This window comes from Plecotus auritus (genome assembly GCF_963455305.1).
Source record: "Plecotus auritus genome assembly, chromosome: 9".
NCBI lineage: Eukaryota > Metazoa > Chordata > Mammalia > Chiroptera > Vespertilionidae > Plecotus > Plecotus auritus.
The window spans coordinates 20,909,915-20,931,827 of NC_137783.1; the positions used below are offsets into that span (position 1 = coordinate 20,909,915).

A 21,913-nucleotide genomic window follows, 5' to 3' on the forward strand; every position below is an offset into this window, starting at 1 on the left:
ATTGCTTTGCCAGCACTCAAATATAGCCTTGGCTCCCTCTCTGCCTTTATTTTTCTAGCTCAAGCTCCTGCCTCAGCTGGAATGCCGCTTTCCATTAAAACTGCTTACCAAAGTCCCTCTCTTCCCACTTCCCAGATCCTTCCAGGGAACTATTTCTCCCTTCTCCCACAGATGTTGTCTGAATGCCCTTGCCTGTCCTCCAGGGTGCTTTGTATCATTTCCATCAGGGACCTTCCTCCTTTCACGCTCCTGGAGGGCAGGGTCTTCTTCATATCTGTATCCACATCCATCTCCCAGAGCCCTGGCAGCCTGGCACTCAGTGAATCTTACTGTGTTCAATTGCTCAGATAATGTTGGCAGTCACTAGAGATCGTGGGAGGGTTGGTTGGAGAAAGTGTCGTTTTTCCTCATGGATGTTAAATGGCCCAGGAACCTCACATGGCACCCAGGCTGGCTCTTGCTCCTCAAGCCTTTGCATGTCTGCTCCCTTCCCCTGGAGGGCTCTCTTCTGGCACACTCCTCACAAACCCGGAGGACTCAGCTCAAATAGCACTCGAGGAGTGAGGAGCGGGAGTCTATCCTTACCCACAGAACTAGGGACCCTATAATACGCTCTCATAGATCCCTATACTTTTTCTTCAAATCACTTGTCACTGTTTGTAATTATTTATTAGCTATTGTATAAATCCCTACTCAACTATAAGCACCAGGAGGGCAGGAGGACTGACACAGAATAATGTCATATGAGGAAAAAAAAGGAAAGAAGGAAGAAAGGAAGGAAGAAGGGAAGGAAGGAAGAAATGAATTGAGAAAAATCTCAATCTGGAAAGGAACAGATAGCAGAAAATAAAAAGAGAACTGAGAGTTGTTATTGAAGGTCCAGGGGTCCCAAATGTGGGCCCAGAGGTAAACCAGTTTAAGAGAATTCGTATTAGGAGAATCCACAGACCACCTCCTGTGAGACATCCAAATGCTTTAAGGGAGCTAGAAACATAACCAAATGTATTTGGTTGTTAAAAAATGGAATTGAGGTGAGGTACTATATTCTTCAAATAAAAGAGGACTCACAAAGAATGATAAAAAAGAGGAAATTGAATTGAATTGCAGCCTGTGGGATTTAGATTAGATAAAAAGGAAGTCTGACAATAAAGGCTATTATACCCTGGAAAATATAACTAGATCTAAAAAAACGAGTGAATTAGATTTTCTCTCAGGTTTTTCAATGTCCCTTCCAGCTTAGATTCTATTGTTACCTAGTATTTCTTTTGTCAGGCTGAGGAAAAAATGATTGTGGAACAATATTATAATAATCATAATGAAAAATTTTAAAGAAATATATTATACCTTGTATAATTAATTATTTTTACTTTTTCTAATGTTCTTTCTTTCTTCTTCCCTGTACATGATGGACTAGACTTTGTATACTGTTTGCTCTAATTATTGTTTAGAAGGTTAGCATCTCATCCTAAATATTACTAATTATTATTTAGCAATGTTTAACATTATTTTAAAGCACATTATGTCTAATTATACCAGTGAAATATAACTTTGAGTGAAAATAACTTTTGATTTTCTTTTATGAAAGACAAAAAATGCAGCACTAATGTTTTGGCAGCTTTTTAAAGAATTAAACAATGGGATGAATACTCTTCCTGATAAAATAGCTCACGTAAGAATTTGGAGTCATAAGCAAAACACTGACTTTTCAACCAGATTACTTCAGTGAAAATGTTACTGAACACTTACTGTCTCTGTCTCTCTCTCTCTCTCTCTCTCTCTCCCCCCGCCCCTCCCTCCCTCCCTCCCTTCCTCTCTCTCAAATCAGTACATAAAAATGTTAAAAAGTAAGTAACATAAAATTTGACTTTGTCCTGGTGCATAGTCCCAGATGATGGGGTTGGGATAATTAATTCATTTACTACAACTCTGTAGATTCCTTCCATTATATTAAAGTTTAAGTCCTTCAATCATTTATTCAACAAACATTTATTGAAAACTTACTATGTGTCACATCCATTGTTAGGGTGCTACGGCTACAAAGACTCTTTGCTCTCTAGCTGCTCATTATGTGTTGGTAGCACAAATAATCAAATACGGACAATAGAGCCTGTTCGTTCAATACTAGCGATATGGGGTTTATAGGAGAAGCTTCACAGAGGAGGTAGCCGGTGTGCTGAGTGTTGCAGGAGGAACTGGAGTAGGGATCAGTCAGGCAATGCATATTCCTGACAAAGAGCATAGCATGAGTAAGGGGGCAAAGGCAAGAAATAGCACATTATGGCCACAAGTTTAATGGTGCTGGAGCATATAGCTGAGGCAGAGAGTGGTGAGTGATGAGGCCAGAGGGATGAACAGGGAGCAGGTGATGAGGGCACAGCTTGGACTTCATCCTGCAGGCGGTGGGGCGTGCAGAAGATTTTAAAGCAGGGGATGACATCACTGGAGACTATTTTAATGGCACTGGAGAGGATACATTTGAGGGAGACAAAAACTGGAAGAAGCAAAACCTCTTAGGAGGCATTTGCACACATTAGAAGTAGATTTGTGTTTATATTAAATAATTATAGCTAACATTTATTATACAAAAGTTATTAAATAAGCATTATAATGCAATATTGTCTTACTATTTCAAACAAGCCTATGAATAAATACTGTTATTATCCTAATTATACAGCTAACAAAAGAGACAAACTGTTAAGAAACTTGTCCAAGGTTAGGATGCAACCTGGGCAGTTTGGCACCAAAGCTTATGCTCCTAATCACTATCTCACTTATTTAATTTCTGTCTCTTGCATTAGGATGAAAACTCCATGCAGACAGGAACCACGCTGCTGGTGTTTTCTACTGTGCCTACACAACAGGTACACGGTAACTATGTGCTGAATAAAATCAATGAATAACCCAAGTGGAAGAAACAGTGGACTAAATTATGTATACATATAAGAAGTAATTTGGGTGAAATATTGGCAACCTTTTTGCAGACTTTGGTGATTGCTATGGACTAAATGTCCATGAATTCATATGTTGCTCCTCCTCAAATTCATACCTTGAAGTCCTAAGACCCCAGTGCAGCCTCTAAGGAACTAAATAAGTTAAAGGAGATCATAAGTGGGGAGCCCTAATCCAACAGTTAGGTGTCCTTATAAGAAGAGGAGGAGAAACCAGAGTGTTTTTTCAGTTCTCTTTCTCTCTCTCTTTCCCTCCCTCCTTCTCTCTCTCTGTCCCTCTCTCTGTCTGAGCATGCACTCAGGAAAGGTCATGTGAGGACTAGTGAGAAGGCGGCCCTCTGTAAACAGGAAGAGGCTTTTATCAGAAAACAAATCAGCTTGAACCTTGATCTCGGACGTCTAGCCTACAGAACTGTGAAAAAATAAATTTCTGTTGTTTGAGCCACCCAGTGTATGATGGTTTGTTATGGAGGCTGGAGCAGACAAGACAGTGATTAGTAGGATGAAGGTGGGTGGTGAAGGAGAGGTTTTTAAGCCTGGAAGACTAGAGGCACAGCGGTGCCAGTAATTGGGGTAAAGAACCCAGCAAGAGGAAGAGGAAAGATTGGTTATGGTTAATGGAACAAACAACACTGATTTTTCTGAACTCAGGGTTTACCTCAAACACAGAAATATAGACGTTAGCTATTTAAAACCACTTATTCAATAAATGTGTATTCATCCCCTAGCCATGGTGACTGCTGTGCTTATCCTGAGAATACAAAGTAAATAAGATTCATTCTCTGCCTTCAAGGAACTCACAGTCCACTGGGGAGAAATATTGCTCCCTTTTGTAAAGCTAGCATGCTAGCTGGAAAGACCATTTTTCCTTTCTCCATTTTCTAAAGACCTGGGGATCATCAGAACTATAGAGGTAAAATCCCATATGAATAAGAAGAGTCAAATGAACTGGATTTGAATATGGGCCTTGGAGTATAAAAGCTGAGTGATGATCATAGGCAGTTTTAGGGTTCTCAGTTATAACTGCTGAATAGTTTTAAGATCAGAGAAGAAAAGGTAGGTAGAAATGTTTTGTCAAAGGCAATATGCATGTTAAGAATAATAATTGTTATAAAAGCTACATTTCTCACCTGTGGAAACTAGAGGTGAATCGGCCATAGGCAACAAGTCAGAGGTAAAAGGCCAGCTCTGAACCCTGTGGCGGCAGGAGTTCGGGGATGGTAGGGGGAGTCAGACGGAGGTAGTGGGACATAGAACAGGCTTTGGGGTCCTATAGACCTAGTTCAAATCACAGTCCAGTCAGTTTCTAGCTATGGGAAATTGAACAAGTCATATAATTAATCCGAGCTTTAGTTTCTTCATCTGTAAAATGGAGTTAATAATACCTACCCTGGAGGGTTGTTCTGAGTGTGTGAAGGGCTCGGCATGGTGCCTGGCAGAGTTGTCACTCAATTAATGGTAACTGTTGTTCCCATTAAAATATTATCATTTTCCTCTCCTATCTCCTAAGGGGTTTGTGTAGGTAGTGAAGTAACTTGAGATGTCAAGAAGTGAGGGAAATGGAAGGGCTTTTATGACTGACTTAAAAAGTCGTTTTTAAAAGTTAAAAAAAAAAAAAAAGAGTAGTCCACCTCGGCTTCCTCTCCTAACCTATGGTGCAAACATAACTCTTGTAGAAATTAGCACTGCATTATATAGCTTGGAGCCACAGAACACCCACCTTGATAATTATTCCTTGTATTTAGTCTATCCTAAATAAATCCATCAATCACCATTAATAAGGGTTCTCCAAAGGCAATGCTTCTCACACTTTAATGTACACATGAGTCAGTTGAGGGCTTGTTAAAATGCAGACTTTCATTCTGTGGATTTAGAGTGGGGCATGAAATTCTGACTTTCCAAAAGCTCCTAGGCAAGGCCCATGCTGCTGGCTCATGGACCACACTTTGAGGAAAGAGCAAGGCTCTGAAGGGACGTGGACATATCTTCCTTGGCATGGTGTTCACTGCAATGGCCTGCTACTCTTTTGTAATCTACCTAATCTGCAAACTAATGCTAGAACACTAACAAGTCCTTCTCAGACCAGATGTAGAAATTCCGCAACAGGACTCATTTCAGATCAATAGCGACTTTTCTGAGTAGCCTACTCTGTGCAAGGCACTGTGCAAGGTGCCAGGGATACACAGGTTAGTAAGACACAATTCCTGCTTCTGAAGACGGTCCTCATTCTAACACTGCATGCCCTTGTAGACTAACTTTCTGAGGGCAGTCTTACTGTCTCCCCTTAACACTACGTAGATACTCCATAAATACTAAATGAATGTGTCAATGAGTTCACAGGAGTTTCATTAAAAATGTCTTCTCAAAGCACATGACAATGGGACACTCTTAAACTGCACTCTATCGTAAGTATCACATGTAAGAAGTGGCTAAATTAAACCGAGGCTGATAGGCTGAGTACTAATACAATCTGCTTGGTATCCTTATAAAAAGAGATTAGAACACACAGAGAGAGAGAGACTCCAGGGATAAGAACACAGTAAGAAGGTGGCCATCTGCAAGCCAAGCAGAGAGGCCTCAGAGGAAACCAAACCTTGATCTTAGATTTCCAGCATCCAGAACTGTGAGAAAATAAATTTCTGTTGTTTAAGCCCCCCAATGTGCGGTATTTTGTTATGGCATCCTTAACAAACTTATACAGATTTTCACAGCTTTTATGCCCAGATCCAGAATCCCTTTTGTAGGGCACACAAAATGGAAGAATAATTCTAAGAGTGGATGGATGAACCCGAGTGCAGTGGGAATGAGTTACGGAAAAAACTGGGGGGAGACAGACAGAAGAAGGTGAGACAGTAACCTAACTTTGGCTAAAACAGCTGTTACACACACACACACACACACACACACACACACACACACACACACACACATACTTCCTCCCTTCTCATGATACCAACACAAAGTCTAGGGCTATTCTCTCACCAAATTATATACTGAAAACAGCTTTTTGACTTCTTTTTCCCTTGGTAGCAGAAGGAAGACCCCAGGTACCTCTCTGTATGCGAAGAGCTAGAGAGTACCTTTGATGATAAGGCAATGAAAGTGAATTTTTGACAAACAAATTAAAACACACACAGTCAAATGAGATTCCTGCTAGTCACAGGGAAGCTACATTTGAAGCCTGATTCTAAAGTCAGGGCATTATTATTTTTATTTAGCTTAGTTTGTAATAAACATGCCAACTCAAATGTATAGATGAGTGCCTCCTTCAAAATAGTCATTCTAGAATCTAGAAGGTCCTACCTTTTTCTAACTATGTCACTGTTCTCAAATCATTTCTAGAATTGCTTTCAGGATCTGCGAGATAATCTTCTGAATGCTCTCAGTGGTGACTCTTGAAGGTGGATTTGATTTTGAAAAACAAGCAAGGGTCCTTCTGGGTCAACTCTAGCTAACTAGGTGAACCAGCAAAACTGTGGAATGCCAAGACGACTGACACCAAAGTACACAGGCTGATGTTTCTTGGGGGAACTGTACTCACCCAAGACCAACTCCAGACATGTAGTGAACATGTTATAAGCATGACATCAAGGAGTGGGGATGACTGCTCTGAAGTAAACACACAAGTTTTCTTTTCATGTCCTTATGCAAGTGTTCTAGTGGTTCCCTTTATCAGAATATTTCCTCAGGTCCCGATCTATCCTACCTCATGGGACCACAGTTCCAAGAAGTACAAGGGCCTCATTGCCTTACTCAATTTTTAATTTCCAACGTGGGTACTTGATATGCAGAGTGAATAGCTGATGGAAAATTCAGTAGGGGGGAAGAGTGTCTAAGGTGTTTGGGGTTTACTCTATGTGATTCAAGGGATATAAGTAGGACCCAGAGAGAAGCTTAGGAGAAATAAATTTCTACTCCAATGTAAGACATTGTCAGCAGCGGAGCTGTCCAGCAGTGGATTGAGTCTGTAGATACTCAACTGACTGGAAATAGTGAGCTTCCAGTCCCGGGAGGAGTTTAAAACAAAGGCTACTTGCTATGGGAACTTGTAAAGGTTCCTCCGGCAATGGGTGGGAAGCTATAAGCAATGACCTCCAAGGACTATTTCCAAAGTCCATCCTGCACAACACCTGACAAGTGATAGGCCCTGAAAAAATACTGGAATGAAATGAATGAGAAATATGGGGCATCTTGTGAGCCAAGCCAAGGAGAAGAGACTTGGAGCGCAGTCATCTGCAAGGAAGGTAGGGAGAAGTGAAATGGAAAGGGCCAGTGCGTCATGAGGTGGGGTCTACCTTGAGTTTTTGGTACCAGGGAAGAATTGCTCTGGGTGCCTGAAGCCTCACATGTTTATGAAAGGGTAGTACTTTTGAAGGTGGTAGGAGCTGAGAAAGGAGATAGACCACTGCTCACCCTTCTTAAACTCCTCCAGCACCGTGTCCAGCCGAGTATCATTGAAGACGCAGTGCAGGGGCCGGTTGTAGAAGCGGGTGACGGTGAGGAGTGGGGTGCAGTCATCGGGATCCACGAAGGCCAAGTCCTTGACAAACAGAATGTCCACAATGTTGTGCCGCTGATCGCCCTCGTACACGGGGATGCGAGTGTAGCCACTGCGCAGGATCTCGGACACCGTGGAAAAGTCCAGCACGGCGTCGGAGCGCAGCATGAAGCAATCTCCCAGAGGGGTCAGCACCTCCTCCACCACTTTGGTGCGCAGCTCCAGGGCGCCCTGAATGATGTTGAGCTCCTCTTTCACCAGGTCGTTGTAGGGGTCCGCGGCCCGCAGCGTCTCCAGCAGCTTTTCCCTCGTGTAGAAAGTGCTGATCTCCTGGCGCAGCGCCCAGTCCAGCAGGCGGCCCAGCGGGTAACACACGGGGAAAGCGGCCGCCATCAGGAGCCGGGTCAGGCACACGCTGTGCGAGGCGATGGCCAGCCCGTGCCGCGAGCACACAGAATAGGGGCAGATCTCCGCACCCAGGAACACGGCGCCGGTGCACACGAGCGCCGGCAGCCACGGGAAGTGAATCCCTGCTTCGCCGTAGTCTTCCCCCGGACCCCCGACGCCCGGCGGCAGCGAGGTGTACAGCCAGCCGGCCAGGACCGCGTTGGCTCCGGCTTGGCCCAGGAGCAGCGTGCAGAGCAGATGGGTCCCCCTGCCACGCACCGCCTGCACGCGGCGCGCCTGCTCCTGCTCGGTGGCTGAGCCGCTGTTCCGCAACACCCGTAACTCTACGGGGTCCAGCGAGAGCAGGCTCAGGCGCAAGCCGCTGAACAGGGCAGACAGCGCGAGCAGCAGGAGCGCCCCGAGCGCCCGCAGCCACGCGGGGGTCAGCAGGCCCTCACCCGGGCCGTACAGCCGCGGGCGGACGCGCAGCAGGAAGCCGCCGGCGGCGCCGTGGTGGTGCCAGGCGCGTCCGTCCCAGGCGCACAGAGAAAAGAGTTTCCCGCCACCGCCCGCGCCGCCCCTCTCTGCCTCACCCTTGCGCAGCTCTCGCACTCGCACCTGGACTAGAGCCGATCCGGCCACGCCTCCGGGGCGCAGGGGCCCCAGGACCTCCACATCCGACGCCCAGTCGCTCTGCTCGCGGCAGCGCTGCGGACCCGGCGGACGCGTGGGGACAGCGCTGGGCGCCAAGCCGCTCCCGCCCGGCGGCTCCTCGATAAACACGAGTCGTGGAGCCAAGTCGCCCGTGCCGTTCTCCCCCGAGGAAAGGGTGGGTACGGGCACCAGCGCCGCGGGGGCTGCGGGCCCGGGCTGGAAATAGACACGCAGGAGGAAGCTGGTGCCTTCTGCCGCGCGTAGAGTGCCCCCCTCCAGGGACACGCGGCCTCCAGCGGTGTCCTCGGGCCTTAGGCCCAGTAGCCAGGCGGCGGCGGCTGGGGGCCGAGGGGACAGGGAGAAGAAGAGCAGGAGCACAGCGCCCCGGCTGCAGCAGTCTCGGAGTCTGACACCCACTGCAGCTGCCGCTGCCGCCATCCTGCACCCGGCGCGGCTGCACGTGATACTGCAGAAAGAAGAGCGAGAGCTGGAGGGAGGAGGAGCCAGCGCCTGGAACCGGTCCCAGGCAGGTCACCACGTGCACGCTCCCTGCGCGCGTGGGCTGGAGGCGGTGGGGGTTTGGACCCTGCCAGGGCAGGATGTCCCAGCAGGAGGCTGGAAATGGCCACGCATCACTGCACGGTGCATAACCCTGATGCACTCTGGTATATCTGAACTGCAGCCTAGGGAAAGCTTGGCTTGGAGCAGGGCCTCCTACTTAAGCACTAGGCAGCACCTTAGCGAACGCCTACCCCGCAGTAATTCCCTGCTGGCCCCTCTTATTCCCCATTGGCCAGGGAAACTTCCCATCATTTTGCTTCTCCTGCTGCGAGCATTCCCCCTTCTAGTAAAAATATATTCTGGAGGCAAGTCTTGAATCTGTAAAACTTTATGTTTGGTCTCAACTCCAGCTGATCTTTAATGTTTAAAATTTTCTAAATTACTTATATTCAATTCTTTCTAAAGACTGGAATGTCCATCAGTAAGACACTGTTGAAATAAGTAATGATACTACTGTGTGATGGAATACTATGCAGCAGGAAAAAAGAATAACATGGATCCATGTGATTGTGATATGGAAAAGTCTCTAAAGTAAGAGTTAGTTGAAAAATGGCAAGGTGAAGAACGATGTGTATAATATGCTACTGTTCGTGTTAAAAGTATTTGTGTATAAACTTATATGTACACATAAACATATATATTAGATTTAATATACAGAAGGTATAAAAGAAATTTGTAGTAATGTTCACCTCTGGGGAGTGGGGAACAGGACTAGAGTTTGGAAGGTTGGTTGAGAGATACTTAAAGTGCGCGCGTGCACACACACAGCAAGTTGCAAGATAAAGCAGAGATTCCAAGTACTCTTTACCTAGTTTCCCCCAATTGTTATATCTTAACTATAGCATAACTAGAGGCTCGGTGCACGAATTCGCCGGGCTTGCGGGGGGTGGGGTGGGGGGTGGGGGGAAAGGGGCCATGGGGGGTTGGCCGGCCAGCCCCACCCTCCACCGGGGTGTTGTCGGGGTGTTGGGGGCCTAATGGGCGCAGGGCCGGCCAGGGGTGGGGGTGGGGGTGCATTCAGGGCCGGATCAGGCTGGTTGGCTGCTGCAGTGTGCATCATAGCCACCAGTCGTTCCAGTCGTTTTGGTCGTTGCCCCGTTCGGTTGCTGGGCTTTTATACATATAGATACCAAAAGCAGGAAATTGATATAATGTGTGTATAATTCTATGTCATTTTATCACACACATAGATTTATATAACCATCACTGCAATCAAAATACAGAACCATTATTCTATCACCACAAAGATCTGAGAGGGAGACTTTTTGCTGAATTCCTGTGTATTGTTTGAATGTACCATAGGCTTGTGACTTTATTTTTATGCATGTATTTTTAAGTTTTATGGTAAAATTCACTTTTTGGCTTATATTCTATACATTTTGACAAGCACATATTCATGTAACCATCATAATCAAGAATAGTGCCATAACCCCCCAATATTCCCTCTCACTGTCTCTTTGCAGTCAACTCTCCCTCATCCCATCTTCTGGCTACTACTGAGTTGATCTCCACTATAGTTTTCCTTTTCCAGAATGTCATATATTGTAATAATACAGTATGCAGTTTTTTGGATCTGGTTTCCCTAGTTAGCACAATGCATTTAAGAGTTATCTATGTTGTTGTGTTTATCAAGCGCTCATTCCTTTTTATAGCTGGGTAGTATCCCATTATATGGGTGCATCACAGGTAGTTTATCTACTTACCAGTTAAAGAACATTTATTTCCAGTTTTATATATAAAGCACCACAAAGATCTATAAATGTTCATGTGCAGATTTTTGTGTGAACATACATTTTCATTTCTCTTGTGTGAAATTGCCATAGGTGTGTATTACTTTTTATTTTATTTAAAAAAATATTTTTATTGATTTCAGAGAGGAAGGGAGAGGGAGAGAGAGATAGAAACATCAATGATGAGAGAGAATCATGGATCGGCTGCCTCCTGCACTGGGGATCAAGCCCACAACCCTGATATGTGACCTGACCGGGAATCGTACCATGACCTCCTGGTTCATAGGTTGACGCTTAACCACGGAGCCACGCCAGCTGGGCTGGTACCTCTTAATAACTTAAAAAATCATTGCTTTGTTTGAAATGTTATTTGCCATAGAATGTGTGAGACCCTGAAATATTGAGTAAGAAAGCTTTGCAGAGGATAAAGCTCAATACAAATGATCCCAGTTAAAAGTTATCTTCCTTTCATAACAAACTAATCATCCAGAGTGGGAATAGCCCCTTTCTGCTTTGGGACTAGACAGGCCTGAGAAGGCTGTTGGCCACATTCCTACATAGGTTTTCTTGTCACTCTGCAGGGAATGTGAAACAAACCTGCCTTAAAATACACTAGATCCTGTCCATGCACTACAAGCTGCCTCTGGCATGGGCTGCTTAAGAGATAGCTGGATGATTTAATCTGAAGGGAGAACATTGAGGCATTTATTGGATATATAGGGGAACAGGAGAAGTGGGGTCAGGCATGTGATTGTTTCCCTTAAGTATTGGGGGAATAAAAGCTCTCACTTTTCTCTTGACAGTTTGATCTCTCTCCTCTCTCAACCTAAAGCTTCTCAGTACACAGGTATGTTATCCTAAGGGTTCTCCCACCTCTCTTAGGCTATAGGACTTTATCATCATTATAATACCACCTAACACCTTTATCAAGATTTAGAGTTAAAAAGGAATTATGTATTTTTTATTTCATTCACATAATAGCCCTGTGAAGTAGATATAATTATCCCCATTTTACAGATTAGATTAAATGAGCAGTAAAACATCTTTGGACTCTAGTTTGATGCTCCCTCACCCTGCAGTCCTGACTAATGTCAAAATAAAACCTTTCAAAAATATTAGGTCAGGAATTTAAAACCTAAATTTCTGATGATAAAGAATTACATGCTCATTGAAGATAGATTTTTAATGTAAAAAAAAAAAGTAAGTATAAAGAACCTATAACACCACCAAGCTGAAATATACACTGTTAATATTATAGCACACTTTAAAAATTTTCTGTATAGACAGATAACTGAGAAATACACACACATACTTATATCTTTTATACTTAAATACATATTATACATACAATTCTAGTCTGCTTTTGTCACTTAATATATTAAGAGCGTTTTCCATAATGTAATAAAACTTATTTCATAAAGTTAGTTTTTAATGAATGATACTATTACATACATATGTATAATATTGAGAGAGAGAGAACTGTAAGAATGATTCTATTTCCACTTGCACCAGCTGGATTATTAGCAAGTGTTAAGCTTTGGAAAGTCAATCCACCTTTCTGGGCCCATTTCCTCTTCTATGAAATGAAAAACCATTTTAGGATCCCTCCCCTTTCGTGAGTCAGTGTCTGAGGGCTAATGTACACTGGGTGAGGATACCCCAGAGAGACTGAGTACTTTTCCTTTACCGAACAGGAGGGTCTGGAAAAGTACTGGGTTTCCAGTGTTCTACTATAACTGGAAGGATTCCTGAAACAGGTTCAGGCAGTGTGATTCTAGTAAGGAAGAGCTGTCAAAATAGCTCCTCAGAATCTGAATGTTGACTGTCTTCCTAGCTTACAAAATGGGCAACTCATCACTTCTCAGACAGAAGGAAGAAATGATACTTGCCTCTAATCCCATGGCTATGCTATTTTAGCATGCATATGTTAAAATGTGTTTTTTTTTTTATTACTTGTTTACTGATTCAACAAGTATTTGTTAGGCACAAAGTACTAGGCCCTGTGCTAAATATTGGGTATAGACCAGCCGTGAGCAAACTACGGCCCGCGGGCCGGATCTGGCCCGTTCGGCTGTTCTATCCGGCCCGTGGAGCCGAAAGAGCGGAGGGTTCTCTTGCTCTCCCCTCCGCTCCTTCACCAGCAGCAGTGTTAACATGGCAACGTTGGGAAACACGGCCGCAGCTCCTTCTTCTGAGTGGGCGGATTTATATCCGCCCATTCAGTAGAAGGAACAACCTCTCAATCTTCCAGAGGCTCCTTGTAATGCCCGCGGACATGTCTCCCGACATCACCCTGGGAATGCGTAGACACATTATCGTGGTGATGTAGGGAGACACGCCCCTGGAGAGCACAGTATCAGAGCCTTTCTGAGGTAAGATTAAGAGCTCTACTCAAACACAATTTTTTCCTGTTCCCACATTCTGTACATCACAATGACTTGTTAATAAAACAACAAAGACTTTCAGCTTTTAGGGCTTGTATCCACTGCAGTTTTTTTTCCCACTGCGGACACGCGCAGCAGGGAAAAAGGACATGTCACACTAGCCATGCTGCGGCTGCATTTTTTTGCTGATACGGATGAGGTATCAGTAATGCTACCGTGGCCACTAACACATGTGTTAGCGGCAAAACAAATGCATTTTGCGCTGCGTTTGCTTCTCCCCCTTGCGCCTGTAAAAATGCGTGCTACAGGGCATTTGTGTTAACATGCACCACTGCACATTAGCATCAACGCAAACATGATGGAAACCTGTGTACCCTGCATTAACCCTAGCTGCGCTGCATTGCAGTACTGCACCACACTGCAACGGCAGCACAGCTAGTGTGAACGAACCCTAATTCAGTGGGTTGAACAAAAAGATTGTATAGAAATGTGATGAACTAAAGATTTTATTACAAAATCGCTTAATTTCAGGGTTTCAGAACTAATTGGACAAATGAAAAACTGAAAATCAAATGTTCATATCTAATACTTGGATGAAACCCTTTCCTGGTAATGACAGCCTGAAGTCTTATACTTATGGACATCACCAGATGCTGGGTTTTCTCCTTTGTAATGCTCTGCCAGGCTGTCACAGTAGGGGTATATATATAAATATCCTGCCATTTCCAGCTTTTAATAAGAAAAACTGTTTCAATGGGCATTTAAAAGTGGCACTTGGTTGTTTTTATAGAGTCCAGTGGATGCAAGCTGACATTGATAATGGGCTCTTTCACACTATGTGCACTGCGGCTGTTTTTTGCCAGTAACGGAAGTGCTAGTGGTAACTACTGGTTACCCATGTTTTGCACTGCCCTAGCTCCTCCCATACAAGTGTGTCTGGAAGACACAGCAATGTGCAGCTATGTGTGTTACCATAAACAAAGGGCCTGTGTGAAAGATACACAGGTTTCCTATGTTCTCTATGGTCAGGGTGTGCCTCTGTCCCATGTCTGAACTTTTTCAGATGATTTTGTTATATATATATTTTTTAGAAGACCAAAAATGTTATAGTAGAGCAAATTTAATCACTTGTTTTTATACTTTACTGTCTTATTTTAGTAAAGAATTTAATAAGAGAACGGTTGGTTTTAGCCCAATATTAAACATGAGTGGACCAAAGAAAAGGAAAGTGGACAGTGAATGCTGAGTGTTTAAGAGGGAGTGGACAACAAAATATTTTTTCACCGAAGTCCGATCAATGCCGGTATGTCTGATATGCCAGGAAACACTTGCAGTCTTCAAAGAGTACAATCTCAGCCGTCACTTTGCCACAAAGCATGGCAACTATGCTAGCAAGCAGTCACCTCAAGAATGGGAGGCTACTGCACAGAGGTTGATGGCTAAATTACAGGCTCAGCAAAATGTCTTTCACAGACAAACTGCAATTCAAGAGACAACTACCAAAGCAAGTTTTATGCTATCATTCAAATTAGCAAAAGCTAGCAAACCTCTCTCTGAGGCGAGTTTTTGAAAGAATGTATGATAAAGACAGCAGGTCTCTTGTGTCCAGAGAGCAAAGGCAAGTTTGAAAAACTCAGCTTATCGCGCAGGACAGTGACTCGTCGAGTGGAACTGATTGATGAAGACTTGGCCAGCAAGTTAAATAGTAAGGCAGAATTCTTTAAGTTTTATTCACTAGCATTGGATGAAAGTAATGACATAAAGGACACTGCTCAGCTCTTAATTTTTATCCGAGGGATTAGTGACAATTTTGAAATTACGGAGGAGTTTTTAGCCATGGAGCCACTGAAAGGAAAAACACGGGAGATGACTTGTATGACCGGGTGTCTACTGTCATCGAGAAAATGAAGCTACCATGGAGTAAACTTGCTAATATCACGACAGATGGATCTCCAAATTTAACTGGAAAAAATGTTGGACTGCTAAAAAGAATTCAGGATAAAGTGAAAGAGGAGAACCCTAACCAAGATGTTATTTTTCTTCACTGTATTATTCACCAGGAATCATTGTGCAAGTCTATATTACAACTTAATCATGTTGTTAATCCAGTCGTAAAGCTTGTTAATTTCATTCGAGCAAAGGGACTTCAGCACCGTCAATTTATTAAGTTTCTGGAGGAAACTGATGCAGATCACCATGACTTACTTTACCACTCTCGTGTCCGCTGGTTGAGTTTGGGCAAAGTTTTCCAATGAGTGTGGGAGCTCAAAGAAGAGATTGGTGCATTTTTGAAATTAAAGGGGAAGTCTGACGAATTTACTGAGCTGAGTGACAAGAATTGGCTGTGTGACTTTGCATTTGCTGTAGATATATTTTCACATTTGAATGAGCTAAATGTGAAGCTACAGGGAAAAGATCAGTATGTACATGACATGTACACTAATGTGAAAGCCTTTAAATCGAAGCTGATTTTCTTTTCCAGACAAATTTCAGACAAAGTCTTCACTCATTTTGCCACACTAGCCACACAGAAGGAGACCATCCAAAACGTGAAGAAATACAGCAAATCACTGGATGACCTGCATGCAGAATTCTGTCGTCGGTTTTCTTTCTTTTTTTTTTTTTTTGATTTTTTTTCTTTTTTTTAAAATGTTTTAATAAATCTTTATTCAGATTATTACAATTGTTTCTCCTTTTTCCCCCCATAGCTCCCCTCCACCCGGTTCCCACCCCACCTTCTGCCATTACCTCCCCCCACTGTTCTCATCCATAGGTGTATGATTTTTGTCCAGTCTCTTCCTGAACCCCCCATACCCCTTTCCCCCTGAGAATTATCAGTCCACTCCCTTTCTATGCCCCTGATTCTATTATATTCACCAGATTATTCTGTTCCTCATGTTTTTAATTCACTTGATTTTTAGGTTCACTTGTTGATAGATATGTATTTGTTGTTCATAATTTTTATCTTTACTTTTTTCTTCTTCCTCTTCTTTAAGAATACCTTTCAGCATTTCATATAATACTGGTTTGGTGGTGATGAACTCCTTTAGCTTTTTCTTATCTTTGAAGCTCTTTATCTGCCCTTCAATTCTGAATGATAGCTTTGCTGGGTAGAGTAATCTTGGTTGTAGGTTCTTGCTATTCATCACATTGAAAATTTCTTGCCACTCCCATCTGGCCTGCATAGTTTCTGTTGAGAAATCAGCTGACAGTCATATGGGTGCTCCCTTGTAGGTAATTAACTGTTTTTCTCTTGCTGCTTTTAATATTCTCTCTTTGTCTTTTGCTCTTGGCATTTTAATTATGATGTGTCTTGGTGTGGTCCTCTTTGGGTTCCTTTTGTTTGGGGTTCTGTGCGCTTCCTGGACTTGTAAGTCTATTTCTTTCACCAGGTGGGGGAAGTTTTCTGTTATTATTTCTTCCAATAGGTTTTCAGTATCTTGCTCTCTCTCTTCTTCTGGCACCCCCATAATTCTGATGTTGGTACGCTTGAAGTTGTCCCAGAGTCTTCTTACACTATCTTCAACTTTTTGGATTTTTTTTTTTTCTTTTTGCTTTCCCGGTTGAGTGTTTTTTGCTTCTTTGTATTTCAATTCTTTAACTTGATTCTTGTGTTTCTCTAGTCTGTTTTTGGGTCTCTGTATAATATTTTTTATTTCAGTCAGTGTATGTTTACTTTCTAGTTGGTCCTTTTTCATATCTTCGAGGGTCTCGTTATATTTATAGGCCTTTTCTAGGATATTCTTGAAGAGCCTTATAACCGTGGTTTTGAATTCTATATCCAGTCGTTTGTTTTCCTCCATTTCTTTCGTTTGTGATCTGTTTCTCTGACGCCGCATTTTCACTGCTTCCCTGAGTTGGTAGGGTAGATTTGTGTGCTAGGTTTCCTATATGGCCCAGTAGGTCGGCCTCCCCAGTTAACCTGAGGTGGACACTCTTGGTGCACCCCTTTGTGGACTGTGTGTACAGCCTTGTTGTAATTAAGTCTTGATTGTTGTTGGTATCACTGGGAGGAATTGACCTCCAGGCCAGTTGGCTGTAAGGATCAGCTGTGTCTACGCTGGGAGAAGTTCGGTGCTGGAGACAGCCTTATAGGATTACACTTGCCAAATTGCAAATAGCCTCTGTGCTCAGCTTGGATGGGGTGGAGTCTCAGGGCGGAGCAGACAGTCTTGGCTTCCAGTCAGCCTTGCCCTTGCGCGCACGCGCGCGCCTTCAGACCTCTGCCTTCCCCGGCTCCCGAGTCTCCGCCCGAGAGTCCAGATTCCCCCCACAAGAGCGTGGGTCCCCAGGGGCTCACCTGGAAGTGGGGTTCAGTGCAGTCAGAACTGGGGCTCAGTGCAGTCAGGAGCTTCTGACTCCCTTCCACTAGGGAAAGCCTGTGGCAACCTCCGCAGCCTTTGTGCGCACTGGCCCGCGCGCGCCTTCAGACCTCTGCCTTCCCCGGCTCCCGAGTCTCCGCCCCAGAGTCCAGATTCCCCCCGTAAGAGCGTGGGTCCCCAGGGGCTCGCCTGGAAGTGGGGTTCAGTGCAGTCAGAACTGGGGTTCAGTGCGGTCGGGGGCTTCCTTCCCCTGCCCTTCCTCTCTGCACGCACAAAGACCCTTTGCCGTACCTCCAATTCTCTGTGAGCTTTTCTCTTTCCTTCTAGTTGTAGAATTTTCACTCAGCCAGCTTTCCTGTGGTTCTGGATGGTGTCTGTTCTGTCGTTTAGTTGTAGTTTTGAAATTGTTGTGCGAGGCAGCAGTTTAGGTGCTTACCTATGCTGCCATCTTGGTTTCTCTCCCTGTCGTTGGTTTTCTGATGTTGAAAAAATTGACCAGTCACTTCAACTGGTGGCCTGTCCTTTGTCACAAAACCCTGAAACAGCACCAGAAGAGGTGCAACTGGAACTCATAGATCTTCAGTCTGACTTTGTCCTAAAGGAGAAATTCAGCTCTCTTGAACTAAGAGACTTTTATGCTTCACTTAATGAAGCCACTTTTCCAAACATCCGGAGGATGGCACAGAAGATACTGGTGCTGTTTGGGTCAACCTATGTTTGTGAGCAGACATTTAGCGTCATGAACATCAACAAAGCCCCTCACAGATCCAGCTTAACTGACGAACACCTCAGATCTATCCTGAGAATAGCCACAACAAAACTATCTCCAGACTTTGATGCATTAGCTAAAAAAGGAGACCAACAACACTGTTCCCACTGAAGTTGATGTTTTAAAGACCAAAAACCTTTCAACCCAGTCTACATTGCCATCTACATCTACGTCCCGGGCATAATTTGGAAGTTGCACTAAAGAAAATGTTTAATTTACTGTTTACACATTTTGTTCTTTTCTGTTTTAGTTTTAAATTATTTTATTATATTTAAGTTTAATTTGAAAGGCTTTTGTACTTTTCCTTTGTTAGGCAATTTTATTTTGCCTTTGCCATCTTCAATATAAGGTATGTTATTGTGCTATGATTCCTCCATTTTTTGAAGTTTCAAATTATAATAATTAGTGTTTACATTCTTCTTGTTAAAATGTTTGAAATGAATAAAACTATTGAAATAAAAAAAAAAAGACCGTACCCTTTTATGTAATGATGTTTACTTTGAATTTATATTAGTTCACACAAACACTCCATCCATGCTTTTGTTCCGGCCCTCCGGTCCAGTTTAAGAACCCATTGTGGCCCTCGAGTCAAAAAGTTTGCCCACCCCTGGTATAGACAGATACCATCTTTGCCTTCATGGAGCCTAGATTCTACTGAGGATGACAGAGATGAACTAGAAGTTGCTTACCTACCTAATTAATTAATTACTCCTAAGAAGGAGCTGTTCAAAGTGTCATTCATCTAGAGAGGAAGGTCTGGGAAGACTATAACCCAAAATTAAATTTAATAAAAATGGAAGAATTTATACATTAGGAAGAAGATGAAAAATTTAATATTTTGTTACTTCTATTCATTTTGTACTACTTTTAAAATTATGACAATGTATTAATAATATTCCTACTAATATAACCCATTAGCATTTATTGCATGCTTACTTTGTGCCAAATACTAGTACATTATCTCTTTTAATCCTCACAATAGATGAGAAAACTGTGGCTGTAACTGGGTCTGTGAAAGTCACATCACTAATGGGTAGTGGGGCCTAATCAGACAGTCTGAGTCCAGAGTCTACAGTTTAAAAAGTTAGAAAAATAGGAATACCACATAGCCCTTAGATAAGGTTTACTATATATCAGGCATAAATTAACTCATTTAATTCTCATAAGCACCTTTGGAAGTAGGTATTATTAATATTTCCATTTTAATTGAGGAAGCTAAGCTACAGAGAAATTAAGTACCTTGGTGGATTATACAATCAGTGGCAGAAACACTGCCACTACACTGCACTACATTACAGCTATCTGTCAAACTTTTGCCCATTTATATATATGGTCCTATATAGTTGCACTTCTAACATTTCTACAATTGTAATATTGCTTCCTTTCATTCCTCATTATAGTGTAATTATTTTCCCTTATTAAAACTATAAACATTTTTTCCTTTCCTCTCTTTACACTAAATTGGGTGGAATAGGGTTAAAGTTTTGGGCTAGCATCTAAAATACATCTGCTCTTTTATGGGACATATATTCAAGCATGCTTCATATCTGAAAACACTAATATTGTTGTTTGTTGGTTTTACCACAGGCACAGAGGATTGAGTTAATCATCTTCCTCAGCTCACGGGCTATGGAAAGGCCTCCTTCCCATCCTAATCCCATCCCTTCCTCATTCAGGCAGCCACTCCAATATCTTGATATGTTCTTTTACAGGTAAGTATCCCTAAAAAATATACAGTGTTGATTTGTGTGTTTTTATTTTATTGAGATATGATTCACATACCTTAAGATTCACCCTCTGAACTATAAAATTCAGTGGTTTTTAGTATATTCATTAAGTTGTGCAACCACCATCACTATCTACTTTCAGAACATTTTTATCACCCCCAAAAGAAAGCCCATCCCCTGTCCCACTGATATACTTTCTGCCTATGTATATGCTTTTAATTGTCATAAAATGTACTATAAAACTTGTTCTGTTTCTTACATTTTCACTAAACCCTGTGTTTATAAAATCTGTCCATGTTGCTGAACATATGCTTAGTTTGATGTTTCTAAATGCTAGGTGGTCTTCCACGTTGGATAGCCACAACTTTATTTTCATCTATTCCTTTAGGGACACAGATTGCCATCAACGTTCCCCTACCGAAAGCCACAGTGAAATACTTGACCATTCCCTGCCGGACCTGTGGGAGACTCCTCTGGGATGTACCCACTGTGAGACTGTTGGGTCACAGTGTACACATACACTTAATTGCACTTAGTATAGCCAGAATACTCTCCACCAATAGTGCCTGAATGTTCCTGTTTCCCCATATCCTAGCCTGCAATTAGTATTTACTTTTCAAATCTGGCCAAGCTGATGAGCATGAAGTGCTATCTCATTTAAAAACTTGAATGTCTCTGATTCCTAACAACTTTGAGAATCTCGTTATTATTTGTTAGCCTTTCAGGTGTGAAATTGGGTGGAATAGCGTTAAAATTTTGGGCTGGCATCTAAAGTACATCTCCTCTCTTATGGGACGCATATTCGAGCATGCTTCATATCTGAAAACGCTAACGCATACTTTACTCTGCTTGAAGCCCTGGACCCTATTCATACAGAAGCATGGAGATGGAGGTCCCCAGTAGAGCAGGGGTAAGGCATTCTGGACTTGTTAATGTCTACAATAAACCATTAATTGTGTGCACAATATTTCTGAGGTACAGGCGTTTCTATCAGTTCATAAGTGAAACTCTTACCTAGGGCAGAGAGGTCCTCCTCTCACCCCCAAAGGTCAATAATTTTCTTTATTCATGATTAATACCCAACATCTGGGTAGTCAGAACGTCAATCCCACTTTGATCACCAGCTAATCAATGTATTAAATACCTGAATCCAATGTGGGGTACCAGACGGGGCACAAAATGCTGGAAGCAGAGGTGGTAACTTCCAGCCAAACAATAAAAAATATTGAAGATGTTTTCTTTACGGAGAGGAGATGGGAAAAATTGAGTTTTTCATATAATATTGGCTTGAGTGTTGTTTTTCATGATAATCTGGTTCTTAGATGAGCAGGGGCAGTCAATCTGAGAGAGTCTTCAATGCAGGCAAATAGTCATTTTTGTCTTTATAAAGCCATGATTCTCAAATTTTATTATGCATAAAAATCACAAGAGAGGTTTGATTTCTTTTTTTTATAGAAGATTCTAAAAGAATACACAGGAAACTGTTAACAGTGGTTGCCTCTCTGAAGAGAAACTCTTAGCTGAGAAACAAGGATAGGAGAAAAACTTTTCCCTTTTGATCTTTATATTTTATATAATTATCATACATTTTCTATACAAAAATAATTTACATTTAATTTAAACATGCATACTCCTGGGGCCTTAAAAATGAAGGCCTGGAGTGGGGGGTCATGTGTGGGCTGGAAGGGGGTCAATGTGGGGGGGGGAAGGGGACATCTGTAATACTTTCAACAATAACGATAAATTTAAAAACAAAAGAATAAAAACTAGTTAAGGCCCTGGCTGGGTAGCTCAGTTGGTTAGAACGTGTCTGGATACACCAAGGTTGTGGGTTTGATCCCCAGTCAGGGCACATACAAGAATCAACCAATTATTGAAAAAAAGAAAAAGGAAATGCACGATCCTATCTCCATTTTGAGTCTGTGGGTCTGGA

General features: G+C 42.8%; 1 protein-coding gene and 1 long non-coding RNA gene across 3 annotated transcripts in view; one reads left to right on the forward strand and one right to left on the reverse strand.

The window, feature by feature from the left end:
* The window catches only part of CNNM1 (cyclin and CBS domain divalent metal cation transport mediator 1), a 49,211-nt gene extending 40,201 nt beyond the window's left edge, over positions 1-9,010 (reverse strand). The window contains exon 1 of one of the 2 annotated variants that reach the window (XM_080641821.1): positions 7,362-9,010. In XM_080641821.1, the coding sequence (XP_080497947.1) occupies positions 7,362-8,925 (1,564 nt within the window). In that variant the 5' untranslated portion in view covers positions 8,926-9,010. The remainder of the gene's footprint in view (positions 1-7,361) is intronic. The other variant, XM_080641820.1, reaches the window with a different exon arrangement.
* On the forward strand, positions 7,868-21,727 carry LOC308234305. Its single transcript, XR_013959042.1, has 4 exons — positions 7,868-9,013; positions 11,582-11,625; positions 19,841-19,965; positions 20,369-21,727. It is a non-coding gene; the product is annotated as an uncharacterized lncRNA (long non-coding RNA).
* The last annotated feature ends 186 nt before the right edge of the window (positions 21,728-21,913 follow it).